The sequence below is a fragment of the Antrostomus carolinensis genome, unplaced genomic scaffold (genome assembly GCF_000700745.2).
Source record: "Antrostomus carolinensis isolate BGI_N321 unplaced genomic scaffold, ASM70074v2 scaffold13207, whole genome shotgun sequence".
NCBI classification, from domain to species: domain Eukaryota; kingdom Metazoa; phylum Chordata; class Aves; order Caprimulgiformes; family Caprimulgidae; genus Antrostomus; species Antrostomus carolinensis.
The window spans coordinates 9,021-26,796 of record NW_010328128.1 but is presented as its reverse complement, the minus strand read 5'-3'; the positions used below and the strand labels follow the sequence as shown (position 1 = coordinate 26,796).

At 34.6% G+C, this 17,776-nt stretch overlaps 1 protein-coding gene across 1 annotated transcript in view; it reads left to right on the top strand.

The window, feature by feature from the left end:
* Nucleotides 1-11,111, top strand: part of KNDC1 (kinase non-catalytic C-lobe domain containing 1) — a 60,065-nt gene extending 48,954 nt beyond the window's left edge. The window contains exons 17-29 of the mRNA XM_029085992.1: nucleotides 3,052-3,145; nucleotides 3,260-3,357; nucleotides 3,650-3,861; nucleotides 5,175-5,288; nucleotides 5,700-5,847; nucleotides 6,180-6,359; nucleotides 7,493-7,708; nucleotides 8,033-8,115; nucleotides 8,736-8,886; nucleotides 9,328-9,450; nucleotides 9,553-9,612; nucleotides 10,247-10,404; nucleotides 10,681-11,111. Coding sequence (XP_028941825.1) covers nucleotides 3,052-3,145; nucleotides 3,260-3,357; nucleotides 3,650-3,861; nucleotides 5,175-5,288; nucleotides 5,700-5,847; nucleotides 6,180-6,359; nucleotides 7,493-7,708; nucleotides 8,033-8,115; nucleotides 8,736-8,886; nucleotides 9,328-9,450; nucleotides 9,553-9,612; nucleotides 10,247-10,404; nucleotides 10,681-10,912 — 1,869 coding nt within the window. The 3' untranslated portion in view covers nucleotides 10,913-11,111. The remainder of the gene's footprint in view (nucleotides 1-3,051; nucleotides 3,146-3,259; nucleotides 3,358-3,649; nucleotides 3,862-5,174; nucleotides 5,289-5,699; nucleotides 5,848-6,179; nucleotides 6,360-7,492; nucleotides 7,709-8,032; nucleotides 8,116-8,735; nucleotides 8,887-9,327; nucleotides 9,451-9,552; nucleotides 9,613-10,246; nucleotides 10,405-10,680) is intronic.
* Nucleotides 11,112-17,776: the final 6,665 nt, after the last annotated feature.

Here is a 17,776-nt window from a genome sequence, read left to right as displayed (position 1 = left end):
AAATCCTTCCTTGTTTAAATCATCTGTTAACCAGTATTATTTCAGAAACCAGTTCCTTGATCATCTGTAGTCTAGTTTTTATTGTCTGGCAAGGATTTTGTCAACCTACTTTTTGCTCCAGGTCTCTGACAGATTTTTTTTTAAAAAGTCAGCGGTTAAGTTGAGCTGATTCTACAGCTTTGCAGTAAAAGCACACTGCAGTGTGCTAAAGCAGTGTTTAGGAGTTGCTGTTTCAAAGCGTGAGTGTTTAAATATAGACATTTGAGCTTGACTACATTTGTCCTGACTTAGTGGCATTATCCTTTCAAAGAGATAGGTCTGCTTGGTCAGTTCAGATCTGAGTACCAAATGAGAGTCTAACCACACAACAAATTACGGTTTTGAAGATACATACATCTCATTAATACACTTATCTGTCCAATGAAAATATTCATATGATTCAGATGTTTCTTTATTCACCTTCTAAAACTAAATGCAATTAAATTAAATTAGTTTTTTTAATTCTGTATACCTGTAAGTGGGTTTGAGAACATTCAGGTTCTGAGAAACTCTCAGTACCAGAACATATAATCATATTTATGACAGAATTGAATATTATGCCATAAAAATAATTAACTTTTATATTTTTCTACTGGAACCTATTGGATTTTGTCTGCACCTTAGGTTGTAATTTAATAAGATTCATAAAGTAAAACATTTGTTATATGATGAACAATATTAACAATAGAATTAGTCAAACTATTGTTATTCAAAAAAACCTGGTAATATTTATTCTTATATTGGGAAGGAATGTAAAATAGCTAGCATTAAAAATACCTATGGATCAAGGTGACACTTTCAAATGTCAGAAAACTAATTAATGCTTTACTTTGTAGGTGCTCATCAGATAGTTCATGGCAGTACTTAAGGTCAGCAAGGGTTAATCTACATTTAGAAAAGTTAATCCTTAGGCAAGCAAGTATATGTCCTCTGCCTTGCATCACATCTTGTCCAGGAGCTGCTGATTTTGCTCCTACAGAGCCCATCCAGGCAAACCAAAGCAAGTCCTTGCAGCAGAGCAAGGAAGGATGGCAGCTACCAGGGCTGCCATTTCTCCGGGGTGATGTCCAAGTCTGCCCTCACAATGAGAAGAGCCTTTTTTCTGTAGTCTGATAAACTGGCTTCAGTTCTCTTGCAGCCTCAAGCCTTCAGCCTTAGCCTTTTCCTCTTTGCCCTCACTAGGTTTCAGTTACGCCCAGGTCTCGTAAAACTACTTTTAAGAGTCTCCACCAAACTTTGGTGGACCCAAGCTGTGACTAGGACATTTCTAGCACAAGTTTTGCATATTCTGGCCACAGTTTTCCCTTTCCGATTCCTTTTCTCTTTTCCTTTCTCTTCTGCCAATATTCTACATCCTGTGGTGGAGCTATCCTTCAGCATGTAAAAAACTTACGCTTCGAGGACAGATTGGAATTGGCAGTTTTCCTAAGTAAGCTAAGTCACTCTATCATTACTTTGTTCCCTAGACTAAGGGATGTTCTATAGAAAAGTGTCCTAACAAATTAAATGTACTTCAAAGGGAGGAGAACAATTGAATGTATAGCTTCATCAAAAATGTTTATATTCTAGACCTACCTAAAATGGAAGATGTTGTGGAATAGACTGGGAATTTGCTACTGACTTCATTGCTACTCACCTGAAGTTATTAAGGAAACAAACCACTTCTGTCCCTCAGATTCCAAACATCAGAAAATGGCTACTCTCTTTGATTCCCTTTCTGTGTTTACAGTCTCTTAATCAACTTGGTTTCACTTTAATCAATGAAACAAAACCAAACTTTTAAGTAAAAGCAAGCAGTTTCCAATTCAGAATCTGGATAACAGCTTTTCTGTCTTTCAGTATTCTCTATGCGATGCCTACATAGTGGTAAGCCTTTTAAAAATTCACAGGGCTTTCGTGACTTGCTGCTAATGAACTACGTTGTTAAACCTTTTGAGCTTTTCTGAAAAACAGTGACAGGTTTTTCTCAAACTCATGTTAATTTCTAGTAAGTCCATCCCATTAAAGTTAACCTATTTACCAATCTGTTGTTTGATATGTTAGCTCTGAGCTATGTGTTTTGTGATCACTCTGCTTGTGGGAGTTCTGTCTGCTGCATTCAGTGAATTTACTCCATTTAAAATGCTGTTTCATGTAACTGGGTCACTGGTAGTTAGCTTAGGACCCAAGTGCAAAAGCCACCACTTTTATAAAACACACATCGTGTTTGTTGTTTCATAATAAATCAGAAGCTAAACTCAAAGTGGATGACCCATTTTCATTGGTTGGTAAAATAATGAAACCTTTGATATGCAAACAAATATAAATGTTTACGTTAATTTTGATATTATTGTGAGAAGCCCAATATACTTCCATTTCTATCCATTGCTTAAGTTATATAATTCTATAGAAATTTAATTTATTTTTTCAATTATGTCAAATGCATAAATACGAAATATGTAAGTTGAATTTAGTATGTCCTTTATGTATAGAGCAGCTCTCCTGTCTGCCTTCTGACCTGGTTCTACAATATAATGTAATTATACTTTTTTTGGAAACCATTGTTTTAAGTCAAACATTCTGCTCTTGCTGCAAATATAGGTCAGCTGCTCAACAGAGCATTTCTGGGGTCTGCACTGATTTCAGAACCATCACTTTTAATTCTGGATGACTTCTGAGTGTAACTTTTAAAATTCTCTCAAAAACAACCAGATAAGTGCAATTATAACTAAAGGCGTATTTATGTAAACAGATTCAGACCAACTTCAGTGGGGTCTCATCAGACACAAACCAGCTCCAGTTCTTAAGCTGTAGAACTGTGGCATAACTAATGCTTTTCTGGGGACAGGTGATGCCTGCTGCAACTTGCCTGTAAGCACAGGTGTGAAAGGTAGTTTTTGCTGGCTAATATCATATTCTTGTATGTTTGGATGTTCTTTTTTTAATACAAAATAGTTCTCTTCTAAAAGTTTAGTTTCCTACTAGAACCTTGTGTTTACCATCCTGATCAGAATCCTTTTTCTCTTTATATAGGAACTAGAACAATTGCTAATGATGGAGACAAAAAATTACAGAAAGACCATAAAGTTTTACCAGAAACTATTGCAGAAGGAAAGAAGAAGCAAAGGTAAGATTACAGCAATTTGCCGGAAATTAAATGGGTGCATACTACTTTTAAGGATTTTTTTTTCTGTACATCAGAAACACTGATGTTCTTATGCTGTGTGTTCTAAATCTAAAGGCCCTGACGCTAAATCTATGTTGCCCAAATTGAGAGGACAGCTACAGGAGATGAAATCAAAAGTGCAGTTTCTTGAACTAGTGAAGAAATATGTGCAGGCAAGTCAGACTTTATTTTGCTTGTGTTTCATTTGCCATTTCATTACTGCATCAGTGTAGTTGGCTACTCAGGTCAGTATATGAAATGTAAAATGTTTTGTGTCAAAGTGCCAAATTAAGTAGGATCTAAAATAATTATTTAAATAAAGGTAAATGCTACTAGTATTGTTTAAAAAGGAAAAAAAGTAATTCTATGAAATGAGATTTGTCTTTGAGTTGACTGCATTTTGTGTGGATTTTCCTCTATATTTTCCTACTTTTTATTTTTTCATGGCTTTGCATCTTTGAGCAGATCATGTATGCAGAGCAGTGGGGTGTGGAATCCTCTGTGCTGCCTACAGTCATTCACAATGGGAGAACTGACACTGTGGATGTGGCACCTACGGATGAGTCGTCATTGCTTCTTTACTATAACACAGAGAAACACCAATGTAATAATCAAAATGGAATAAGAGTTCTGCAGGCTGGTACACCACTTGGTTTAATGGCTTATTTATATTCTAGGTATAGTATATTTTGCACATCCTTAACTGGGAGTGGGTTAAGGCATAGTTGCTAATTCAGGAAAAATTAGTCTCAGTGATAAATCCTAGATACTCAACATTGCATAAATTCTCCTCTCTTGCATCAAGTTTAATATTATTCCATGAACACTTATTTACAGAAATGGCACTTATTTACATGGACATGGCAAAGACAGTCTGATAAGAAATAAGCCAAACTGCTAAGTTTGTTTGTAACTTTTTTTTTTTAATCCTTTAATTTTTTTAAGATTTTGCTCTACTAGTTGCCATGGAATCAAGGCTTTCTATTACTGCCAGCAGTATAACAATTCTTCAGAAAATATAATTTGATAATTCTTATTAATAGAGTCTGGATCTGAAAATGTATAGGTTCTGTTTTACAGATTATTGCCCCAGTCCTTGGCACTGATCAAGATGCATGCTTATTTCAGGGCTTAAATGGGGACAAAGATGTTCTTTAACCTTCAACTAGGGTGAGGGCAGCATAGTTTTGAAGTACCTGAACCACAGTAGTATGAAGGATTGAAACTGCTTGAGAAACTCCATCAGACTTGTGCCACTGTAGAGGGAGCAACTGCCTCTCAGCTACTTCTCCCAGCTCATCCTCACGCTGTGACCCAATTACTTGTCCTGAGTGCTGCTTTTCCTAGTAGTTAATATTTTGCACAAAGTGAACAAATTGGTTTGGAATCAGAGCTTCCATATTCATCAAACCCGAACTTTTATGGTTAGCTGTAAGCCATCAGGGAGACATGACAATTAAACTGTGTTAAGACTTTGGGGGGCGGTGGGGGTGGATGTGCATACATATTAAAATAAAATGCACTCATTTTTAATGTGTGTGTATAATAAGTATATTCTGTTGTTAAAGCAAATACTGCTTTAATTAGAGTTACAGGAAATATTTTCTTGCTTAAAGTACCTACTTTTTACACTGTTATTATGATAAAAATCTTTTGAAACAACATCAAGTGAAATGAAAGGAAAAAAGAAAATTAAATATATTCTTCTGTACTATTTAGAATATAAATTTTGATAATAGAAATGTCAAAGTGATTCTTCACAAAATTGCAAATAGCAAAACTTTTCTTAAAACAAATTATGCTTTCAGTGTTGGCAATCACAATATTTGGTGTGTAAAATTAAAATAAAAAGGAATCAAAGTTTTATAGAGAGCTTGAGAATTTAAGATCCATTAATTATTGACATTTTGAGAATTTTTTTGCTGTTGCTGTACTGTAATGCCAGGAAAAATTGTTCTTGCTTGTCTGAAGTTTTTCTTGTGCTTTACAGAAATGCATTTTTAGAAGGTTATGTACAGCAGTTTCTCTACACATTTCGCTATTTCTGCACACAAGAAGAATTTTTGCAGTTTCTTCTTGATAGAATCAGCAGCACTTTATCCAGGTACATTAATTTCCTGTGAAAAATATTATCAGAGCATAATTTATTTTTCCCCCAATAGCAAATAGCTGTTTCTGAAAAGAGCTACTTAATTAAATTGAACTTTGATGTTTGTTTTTGTAAGACTCTGTTGACAAGCGGGAGTGAAACTAAAGCAAGTGATCTATCTGACAATGTGCTTGCTTCTGTTTTCTTCTGAATCTGTGGCTTACTTTTGCCAGTTGTTCAGTGACGATTTCTAAGTACAATCACAGCTTTGTTTCCTTAGAGCCATGGATTCTAGAGGCTTGAAACATAAGAATTTAAGATAGTACAGTCAATACTAAATAATACTTGTGGTTTTTTCAACACTTATTATTGCATTGGAATTGGATATCAATTTTAGTGAAATAAATGTCTTTTTCTTCTCACCAGTGCAAGCCTGGATCCTTCCACATCACTTACCAAAATATGTAACCGCAGTTTCTACATCCTGCAGGCTTGGATTGAAGACTGCTACAGTGTAGACTTTGCAACAAATACTGATCTTTTGTGTACCCTAAAAGAATTTATTTCTTCCAAGGTAAGTCATAATTTCATTAAAAGCTTTTAAAAAAAAACCAAACAAAACAACAACCCCAAACAAACAAACAAAAAAACCCCAGTTGAAGTTGGTTATGATATATGTAAGACTGTTACAAAAAAACTGTCCTAATTACCCTAAAAGAATTTATTTCTTCCAAGGTAAGTACTTTCCAATTAAAGTAAAATAAAAGAAAAATAATGCTATTGTTGACAGATATGTTCAATATGTCTGGCTTTGGACAGACATGAATCTTACAACTATATTATGCTTTGCTTTTAATTTATGGGGAATTGAGTTCAATATTCTGTTAACCTGTTTCACGTTTACAGGTTGCTCCATTAAATGGCTATGGTGAGCGCTTGTTGTCATTGCTTGAGGATGCTTCTGCTGGGAAAAGTGGCAGTGCTCATCAGTGCTCCAGCATGGACAAATGTGAAGAGGAGGGCGAGGAGGACAGAAAGACATTACATTCTCTATGTAAAAAGCTCTCAGAAGATGTTTCTAGAAAGGCATGTCTTTTCTTCAGACTCCACTATATAGGGCATGTTTCCATATATTATTTTCTGACAAAAACTAGAGTATCCAACTTAGGGTCTACACTCTGATTTAGTAAAATTTATGTACCTGCATTTAAAATTTTCTTTTGAAAGTATCCAAGGCCTAAACAGTTCTATAACTGTGAAAGTCATCTTAAGCCTTAATTGTACCCTGTCAGCTGTTTCAGTAATAATAAATCAGATAATAAAAATTTTGAGAGTATTGAACTCTTCACCCTTGATACTAGCATGTGGCTCATAGTTACTAGGAAACCTTTTCCCCCTTGTCAAACATTAATATTTTTTATTAGGCATATATCTTTGTAAGCCTATAAATATAGTAAAACAGTGGGAGGTAAGGGGTTTCCTGCTAGAACTTCAAAGCTTTTAGCAAAAACTTGTCTGAACTTTTGTCTGTGCTTACTGGTTTATATAGTGTGCTAGTGAAAAGTAACCCCAGAAGCTGGAGCATATGATAGGCTTTTCCTAAAAAAAGATCTCTCTACAGAGTGACCAAAATGACACTTGGAAGTCAAATGTATCGCTAATATGCACGTTGAATTTAGAATCAGACTCTTGATAAAGGTGTAGAATTTAGTGGGGTGTACTGGGGATTCAACCAATAAAGGGCAAGCAGAATAGAGAAAACATAGACTTCTTATTGTCACTATATCATAATGATACTAGAAGAAGGGAAAAGAATGGAAAACCAAATATTTATTTGGAAAGGAATGTCTGATTCTAAGCAACAGAGTACAAGAAAATAGTAAGAGATAGTAAGAAGTAAAATATAAAATACAGAACTTCAGAATATAAGCCATTTTATGGCAGTGAACTTGAATACACAGAAGTTTGTTTTAAATACCGGTTGTTGATTGAGATCTGACAAACTCCTGCTTAAACTCATAGAATGTACATATTATATTAGATTAAAATAGTAATGTTGAATGAACCAATTAGTGTCTGGGGTAGCCTTGACGATTAGCTGAAGAGTTTTGCATCCACAAAGGTGTTTCTCTAACAAAACATTCCAAAAAGTTAAATCAAGGGGAGACGTAATGTTTGCTTTAGAGAAGTTGTGGCTTTACATATGTTTTTTTCTACAGAACTTTAACTGGAAGCTCTCCAAAGGTATGGGACCAGTTGCACAGTATCAGAGAGAGCGACTGTACACTATTTCATCAGTTTTGCCAAAGCCATGCTATAACAGTTTTACAGAAGAATTCCCAGTCTCCTTTGCTAAAGCAGATGAAGTGGGACCGTATCTCTTAATAGAATACAGTGCGCAACAGCTTTGTTGTCAGCTGACATTACTGCAACAGGTACAAAGGTCTAGGTTTACTTGGAAGTACAAATAGTATCTGTCTTCTTACATTATACTGAGCCTCCATTCTCTACCATTTCCCAACCCTGTTTCAAGCTTATTTCATGCTATTTCATAAGACTTTGAATTAAAATAATAAATTTTTCTCTTGAAATCTCTACAGTAAAATTTAGAATGGCTAATTCTATTCTTAGGCTGTGATCCCTCTGATAAATTTGCTGAAGAGAGGGGAGTGGGGGGAACCCTCTGTCATTTTTATCCTCGAGCATTTTAGAAGAACTGCTAGATCTAACAACACATAAAATTTGCTGTTTTTGTTTAGGAAGTATTTCATAAATGTCATCCAGTACACTTTCTAAATTCAAGAGCACTTGGTGTTAAAGACAAAAGTGTTGCTGTCCAAAAGTAAGTTGCTTATTTTAATTGCCCTTCTAGTCTGTTGTTGCACGATACCTTACTGTGTTACTCCCTTAATAAATCCAGGAAGAGAGAAACATTTTAAATACTTAATGTCTTTCAATAGACTAGTTGGTCTGTTTACATAATTTTTTGAATTTCAGGAGATTTTATACCAATGTATGTATATGTACCTATGCACATATGTATATATGGTAGACCACATTTGCAAGGTGATTTCTTTGAAATCTGAAGTGTGTTAGGCCAAAATATTTCTGAAGACTTGTGTTAGGGGGTTGCTTCGGAGGTTTTATATTTGTCGGAAAAAAATTTAGTAGTTTATGAGGCTACTTGATAATGCTTGTGTGTATTTATATAAAATCTCAATGACCATTACAGAATAGATGAGGTTGGAAAAGACCTCAAGATTGTGTAGTCCAACTCCCCTGCCTTGAGCAAGGTCAGCTAGAGCAAATTGCCCAGGATTGTGTGCAGTTGGGTTCTGAATGTGGATGGAGATTCCACAACCTTGCTGTGCAGTGTTCATTTTGTACTGTTTGTTTCATTTTCTTTGAAAATCTAAAGTGAGCATGAATTATTTTTGCCTTTTTTTTCCATTCTCTCCATAGAACTGTTTCTACTGAGACAGTTTCGCTCAAAGCCTGTAATCTGTTTCTGCCAAAGTGCATACAAGACCAATACCTTCTGCAATTACTAAGAAATGCAGACAGTATCAGCACCTGGGTTGCTGCTGAAGTTGTAGCGTGTCACACATCTAAGGTTTGTCACTGTTTTGTTGTATTATTAATTATGAAATGGTTATTTGTTTGTTATTGTGTATGAGTTGCTATGTAGCAAATCTGCAGGAAATACTCTGAAATACACCTGTGAGTGGGCAGTCAACAATTTGGTTTGTTGTCACAAGAAGGACCTGGGATGCTTGGATGTTTTGTAGTAGCAGGTGTCAAAACCTAATAGAATGCCTGAGGAGAATAGATGTCAGACTTTAACAAGGACACACCAGTGACAGAAAAACTTTGTGTTGGATGAAATGTTATTACAGTCAACAATTTTGATAACAAATACAAAAAGAAAATGCATCTCTTTTTCTTCTTTCTAATTTAATTTTATTATGTAGATTATGTAGATTTACTATATATATTAGTATATCTTAATATTTTTTATATATATAGTATATCTTAACTTTTATTTTTTTTTCAGCTTCAGGTGAGCTTGTTATCAAAATTTCTTCTTACAGCAAAGTGCTGCTATGAACAAAGAAATTTTGCTACTGCAATGCAAATCCTAGCAGGCTTGGAAAATCTTATTGTACGACAGTTACCAGTAAGTTTGGGACTCTGTTCTGTAACTATTTTGCTTAACATAATCTTGTTCGAATATGAACATTAATGTTAAGAACAAAAATTTATTTTGTTTTATTGTAAGGCCTGGAAGATTTTACCTGCAAAAGTAACTGAAATAATGGAGGAACTCAAGGCTGTTGAGGTATAGTATAAAGTCTTCAATGTAAAAACACTTTGGGGTTGGATAAAATGCAAGGTATGCTTGAATGGGTGCCTCTGCATGATGAAAGCCCTAATTGTTACTTTGTATTGTGAAGGGGATTTTAATTCAATTTGAAACTGTTAACTCTTAATCTGAGAGTTTACATTAATTTTCATCTCAGTATTTCTGAAAAATGTGTCCTGTGTGACTAAAAATTATGAAAGAAACTTCAAAGCAAGCTAGGACATTAGATATGCTTTTTCTGATGATTTCTGGAGGAGCTTTGTGACTGTAATCTGTTTTGAAAATCTTAAATATTTATTTTATCTCAAGCATTCTTTTACTGATCTATCCAATTTTTAATCATAGAGTGAAGTTCTAAAAAATAATTTTGGCTGTGATTTAGAATAATTAAGAATTATGTATGAAGTATCTTTTGATTAAAGTTACTTTATTTCTGTACTTTAAAATGTTTTCCACCAGATCAGTTTATAGTGTTGTCTTCAACTTCAGTGCCAATAGTTAAAATTCATGACATATAAATACATACTGCTAAACACATGAAGTGGAAAACCTCTTGTAAAACCTGCCCCGATACTTAACATGAGATTTACTCTGTGCATTTTTAAACTAGATGTTTTTAAAAAGTGACAGTTTGTGCTTGATGGAAGGAGAAAGATTCAAAACACTTCCAACAATTCCATCAGCCCATGTTTTGGCTATGCATGTCCAACAACTTGAAACTGGAGGATTCACCATGACAAATGGAGCTCACAAGTGGACTAAACTTAGGTAACTATTTTAATTATATATGTACATCACCTAACTTTTTAAAATAGGATATTGTCTAATGGGGTAATGAGAGCTAATGCAACTTTTCACAGTTAGCACTTTAAATAGTTTCAGTCATTTTGACATCTAACTAAAGGGACACTTCTATAGAAAAGAATGCTTGATGCTTTTGAATTTCCTTTGAAGTTCAGGGGTTGGGGGTTTTTGGTGGTTGTTTTGGGGTTTTTTTATCAGAAGCAAAGCAAACTAATCTTTTTTACCATATTCTCTTTCAAGAAATATTGCAAAAGTTGTGAGCCAAGTTCATGCATTTCAAGAGAATCCGTATACATATACACCAGATTTCAAGCTGCAGTCTTACCTCAGACAAAGAATAACTCATTTCAAAGATGCCGACATTTCTGCCTTAGCAGCTGACAACCGTGCAAACTTCCATCAGATACCAGCAGAAAAACATTCTCGAAAAATTCAGGACACCCTGCGCAGAATGAAGGCAACATTTCAGTAATTATTTACATTCCATTTGTTCTATTCCAAGCGCAGATTGTAAAACTGGATTAAGTTGACTTCATCTCCTGGACCAATTCCCGAAAAAATATTTAAGTGAAGTGACTTAAAATGCTATCTCAAGTTGAAATTATTATATTTCTTAACATGGAATTATAAAATGCTGACTAATGAGATTTGAATCCCTGGCAACTGGATAACAGATCAAAAGGATAAAAGAGAGAGTATAGATGAAAAGGGTGATTATTTTTGTTACTGTTCTTTAGCATAAAAAATAATTAGGCCACAAACAAATATCTAAAAAATCCTGTGGACATAACTTAAAATTACAGCTTCTGTTGCAAAATTGGCCTAGGAAAGTTCAAAGTATAGTTCATTAAATGCTGAATATATTTTTATATAAACATAGTATACTTGTATCCTTTCATACTGTGCATATAATTCAGGGACACAGATCCTCTGCTATCCTTTGACTGTCAATGTGTCTTGCTTTTATGTTGTATATTATGAAAACTATAATTTACTTAAATAATTGGCCATCTTTTTCTTTAAGCATACTAAGAAAGGAGAGGAATGCCATGCTGCAACTTTTTTGTTTTAGTTTTAATGTCATTGAACTAATCTGTTTCCAAATGAAAGTAAGATCTGAATCTGAAGATGACCACTTTGTAGCTCTGCTTCTGCCCTCCTGGCCTTGTGAAAACAGTAAATGTAAAATGTGAAATTGCTTCCCCCCCGTATTTGGCACAAGAATCACTTTGCCAATTTGTGTACATATCTATGCACATTTGATCGTGCCTTTTGCTCCTAAGATTGCTTTTGTAGATTGCAGTGCTCCAGCAGCATTAAATAGAAGATAACTGTATGAAATTTGGATCTGCAACTTGTAAAATTTTGATGCTAACCTATTTATAGAGCTTATACTTACAAGACCTTCTAAATGGCAATGAAATGTGATGCTATTGCTAGGAAGTGTGTTCAGCTACCCAGATTTATGCAAGGCCAAAATGTTAAGCCTACAAATTGGTTGCAAATACAAGTATTTCTACCAGAGGGAACAATGGAAGTATTGGAAGAGAATGGGGAAGAGAACGAAACGGCTAAAATGAGATCTGTCCTGAAAGTGATTTTGCTGGAACTTCCATTAAAAAAAAAAAAAAAGAAAACAAAAGAAAAAAATATTTTGATAGATGTGGAGAGCAGATGGGAACTGTTTTAGTGATGGAGGAAGATGATGATGTAAGAAATGGGAATGTGCACATCGCACATCTCTAGTATTTTGCAAACTGTACTATTGTATTTGACAGAAATGTGTGTGGACATATTAAATTTTAGATTTTGCAATGTTTAGGAGAAAAGCTTCTCCTTTTCTCTTGTTGATAACAGCAATACATGCATTGCAGGCCACCTGCTTCTCATCTTTCTGAGTCAAACACACGGTATGTCCATAATTTCCATGAAATACCTCATTTACTTTTTCATACTGATATGCCAATACCAGACTAACTTTTGTGCTCTTAATTGGTTTAGAAAATGGAGAACTCAGTGCTCAACAGGGGTTTTTTGCATTTGTTCTGCTTTTAAGATGATTTATTTTGTTATTTACAATATTTAGGTTTAGCATTTAATTATTTGTAGTATTCTGACTTATCCTTAAGCAAGTAAAATGTGTTGCTATTTCTCTAAAAATCGACAAATGTAAAAACATTTAATCTTTACCTCCTATCTTTGTATAATACAGTGATTTATGAATGGTAATGATAACCTTATTTTCAGACATACATTTCACATATTTGGTCTATATGCATTTCTTTTAAAGAATTGTTTTATTAGTAGTTATTTGGTTTTTTTCAATTAAAAATTACCATTTACGTTTCAGACATACATTTCACATATTTGGTCTATTGCATTTCTTCTAAAGAATTGTTTTATTAGTAGTTATTTGTTTTTTCTCAATTAAAAATTACCATTTACTTAAAGCCATGCCTTGCCTTTGAAAGACAGTAAAATTTAAACTAACATAAACTTTACTAACATAAAGGACTCCACAAAACTTGCTAATCACATGATCTTAATAAATTCATTTTATTTAATTGCCACTCAGGCTGTTGAAATTGCTTTTGTTGATTTACTTATCATTTATATTTTGCACTCATGATAATTAGCTCATATATTTCTTACAGGTTTATCAGGATTTAAAGCCACTACTACATCTAGAAAATATTATGTTTATTCTATGACAATGATTGGTGCTATACAAGAATTTTAAAATAATCTCAAGTCTTCTGTGTAATGCTTTGGTGTATCAGACCTTATATTGCTATAAATGCATAGCATTGAGTCATGGTACTAATTTGGGGTGTTTCCATCAATCAGAAATTTAAGATTTTTTAATTTAGACACCACCCCACAACAACAACAAAAAATGTAAACAGCTATTAAAAAAAAAAAAATCACTCTTTTACAAGGAAACTGGTTTACTTTTGGCCCTGAACACCAGTGTATGCAGATCTTATGTGACACAGATTTCAGAATAAAGTTATGTCTAACCTGTAACTGTACTGCTTATTTATGACTAACAAGCAGGAAGGGTTGGACTAAAGTTTTCTCTCTTTGTGGGGAATGTCCTTTTAAAAGAAAACAAAGGACAAATCATGTCAAAGAAGCAAGTTCAGTTGTATCTAGTTGACAAAAAATTATTGGCATCAGTAGTTGTATTGCTTAAATGACAGTCTATGCAGCCTGGCCCCACGTTTCCATTCCAATACCAAATTAGAATGTTTGTAGAAAAATGGAGTTTGTTCTTTAAGCCAGAATTGCCACCAGCTGTCCTAGTTCTTCTTCATTTTTTCCCACTTCCCTCATCTTGTTTGTATGTTGTTTATTTTTCAGTGACCCATGGAGTTTCTGAAATGAAATCTGCTCCCTGGGAGCCTTTCCAGTTGCTCTGTGCGTTGGTGCTCTTTTTGTGTCCCTTTGCAAGTGTCTGTCCCTAGCATCCCTGGGGTTTTCAGGCCTCCTGCTAGGGAGCTGGGAACTGTGTCCTAGTTACACTAGCTGCATTTGAAAACAGGTTTCCAGCTCCCATACCTCTAGAGGCCTGCCAGGAAACAGGGTTGAGTTCAGTTGGATCCTATGAACTATTCCATAGAAACCCAAACCAAGAAGCTGGAAAATATTTCATGAATCAACACTGATTCATGATTCTGACAAATTTATTTCCGTGGAAATTTTTCAACCACTTCTAAACTTTGCTTTTATGGTTTTCTACATTCTTCCTTTATGTATCAGATCAGTTTCAGAAGCATTGCTGAGACTCATAACTTCTGTGAGTATTGTATGCAAATTGCAAAGGAATAAATTTTAGGAAATCTGTTTCTAAATAACAAATTAATAAACTAGAGTTTGAAAGGAGAAAAGCTAACAATGATTTTTCAGTGTTAAACATATGATTGATTATTTCAATCCCTTGATATTACAATGAGGGAAGGAATGAAGATAAATTATTTTTCTCCCTCATACTTGCTTAAATACAATCTGAAGCATATCTGCTTCTTTAAATTGCATGTTGTGTTCTGTTTAGAGTTTTTCCTTTTTCTTCTTTCCAGAAAATCTTCTTTCTCAAAATGTGCTTTATAAATAATTATTTTAAAACACATGTTGAGCTTTAGAAGGAATCTCAAAGCATTCAAAATGCAGGTTTGAACAATATTTGAAAACTCAAGCCCCATTAATCAAGTTTGAGTGGTCATCTTTGAGATTTGCCTTACTAACAAGTATTCTTCACCTATAAATATTTTTGTCTTCATTTAGTTATTTAAAAATATGAATACAGTAAGAAATTTTCAGATAGTCATTTTAACTGTCCCCACTAGAATTTGCACCATGGAAGTTTTTTCCCAAGAGATCTTGTAATTATTTTAAGTACCAATAAATGACTAATTTGTGGTAGAAGATTCCACTGAGGTTTTTTATGTGATTTCAGATTCTGATAATACTGTCTAAAATACATTTGAGAATTAACAAATCCACCTCTACAATCTCTGTTTAAAAATTATTGCAGCAAAAGACTTGAAGAACCTTTTTATGTGGCTGCTTATAATCTAGCAATTAGTGACAACAACGCCTGTAGACTAGAAACTTCACCTTGCAGGATCTTCTTCCCTCTCTTTGCAGAGAAAAGCTCCTTAGTTTCTTCTGTTGCAATGTTTGAAGAAGGCTCTTTAGCTATTATGTGAATGTTCTTTGTGAATGACCTGAGAGTGTGCCAGGACAGCTTCAGCCTGACATTATTTCAGTGTGCTTCCTGTTCAGTGATGCTTCAGCGTCTCACATGCAAGTGGAATTAGCAGTTGCCATATTACATCAGGCCATTGTGGTAATCTAGTCTAGGACTTGGTTTTTGCATCACTTCGTTTATTTTTGGTCTAATGTAAATGACGCTTTTGTAACTTGCCTAAAAGGCAGGAGTTGAATATCTGTCTTGTAAATCTGTCCTGTGTCTTAACTGTAAGATTATTTTCTTTCTTGAATCCTTCATTCTGTTACTAGGGTTGGTCTTGTCATTCTGATATTGGCATTATGTAAGTGAAATACATACTGGTTATAGACACTGTGTTTTAAACTGGTAGAACTTAATTGCCATAATGAAATTAAGAGCTTAGAGTACTGGACAATTTGAGTTGCCATTATCAAAGAAACGTAATTTGGAAAACTTGACTTGGACACAGGTGCGCCTGAGCATCAAACTCAGAATTAAAATCTCTGCAAATAAATGCTTGTTTGTGATCATATCTCATAAAGCTTGTAAACAGTAACAGTAGTAAATTATTCACTTAAGTAACAGATACGCAATAAGGTTTTTTGCAAACAAGCTAGGGAAACAAGCCTATAAGAAAACTGCTAAATAGCAGATCCACCTTTGTTTGATAACCACAGAGTGGTTGATAGTGGCTTGTTATGAAAATGCAAGGTTGTGTCCTGTAAGGCTCTGAAAGAGGTCTTCCTGCGTTTGGTATTACTTTATGCCTCCATTGACATGCTCTGGTTTTTGAAGATGACATAAACATCTGGGGCTCTGCAGGTACACTGGAGATTGTTGTCTTGACAACTTGGCAAAATTACATGCAATAAAATAAGGTATGTTACACAGAGACATATGCAAAGTTCCGGGATAGTCCCCTGCACAAATGTAGACTAGGATTACTGTTTTTTTGTGGAAAAGGAAGGATAAAGAATAAAGTCACTTACGCTGGGAAAGCAGTATCTTGACATCCCCTCAATTCTCTGTTTCTTGATGCAAGGAACTGAAAGGGCAAAAGGCTTGACAATAAAAGGCAAAAAAATAACAGGTGACTCCTGAGATAAATATATAGATCCACAGATGTTAGCAAAGTAACTTTTCTCCATGAAGGTAAACTACAAGACAAAGATGGAATACATCTGTTAAAGACCATTGTTGGGAATACAAAATCCCCCAAATTAGTTTATTTGAATAAAATATAATTTACCAAAAGACTGAAACCTAGAGAAAGATGTGGGGAATTGCAATATGTCACCAAACACGTAAGATTGAGTTAGCTGACACATTACTGAATATCTTAGGCTGCATCTAAAATTGCAAGGACTATGTATTTTGAAATGCCACCAAGAGTCCCTCATTTTTTGTTTGTCCAGACCAAGGTTCATATTGCAGTACACTGTGCTTCACATCCCTACCCATGCCACCCCTATGATGATAGCCAGGATGTGCTTTGGTCTGAGCCTGGGGACAGTTTGGATGTACCTTTGGGTGCCTGAGCTAGTGCTGGGAGCATGGGGAATAATACTAGACCCGTAGCACACAAACTTGTTGCAGTGTATTGGAGGGAACAAGCACATGCAGGAAGGAAAGACAAGGGGAAAATACAAAAATGCATGTTAAAAATGTATATAATTGGTTTAGGATCTGAAGACAGGCCTGCATAGTTTTTTTGGTGTTTAAACTGAAAGGGCTAGATGCCATAGTATGGGGTCTGTAACAGAGCATCAGCCAAAAAGAGAGTGTGGAGACTTCATTTGTATAAACAGGCTACTATTTAAGATTTTACTGTGATTAATGGAGAGAAACCAGTTGAAAATCTGAGGGTGGAAAGTGATCAAGGTGAAAGTTACTGTGAGACTATGATTCAAAGGAAAGAAAGGGATAAGAGACGGAGAATAAAAAGTGGGCTTCAATAAACTCAATGAATTAGTACATAAGGTACCAAGGGAAGGAGTTCTAAAGCAAAGAGAAGTTCAGGAGGGCTGAGAATTTTAAAAAGAGATTTCTAAAACAGGCCATATTTTAAGTATGACAGCAATCTTTACTTATACAAAGGAAAGAAAACTAACAGAGCACTGTGGCTACATTAAGGGCTCATTAATGACCTGAAAAAATAAAAAAAGAATACTGAAAGTAGGAACAAGAAGGCTGCATTGACAAGAACAAATATAAAAGAACAGCCCAGCAGGTTAGGAACAAAACTGGATACACAAAATACTATTGCCAACAAGGGAAATGCAAAACAATAAAAATAGATCTTAAATAATTTTCTATTATACAATAGGAGTTCTCTGATTACCAGGCAAGGTGAATAAATATCAGATGGTGCAAAAGCCTGCAGTGCCTGCTATTTCACTCCCTACTCTCTGAATGATGTGTATCATGATCAAAGTTAACCAGGAAGCAGTTTTTTTAGAATGGGAGACTAGCAAGCTATTTAGATGTATTAGAACATTAAATTCTGATCAAATGTGCTCTATAATAATAAGGAGCAAACCTGAAATAATCTTGGAATTATTATCTTTTTAATTGAGGAAGAATGAGTTCACAGAGAACCAGAAA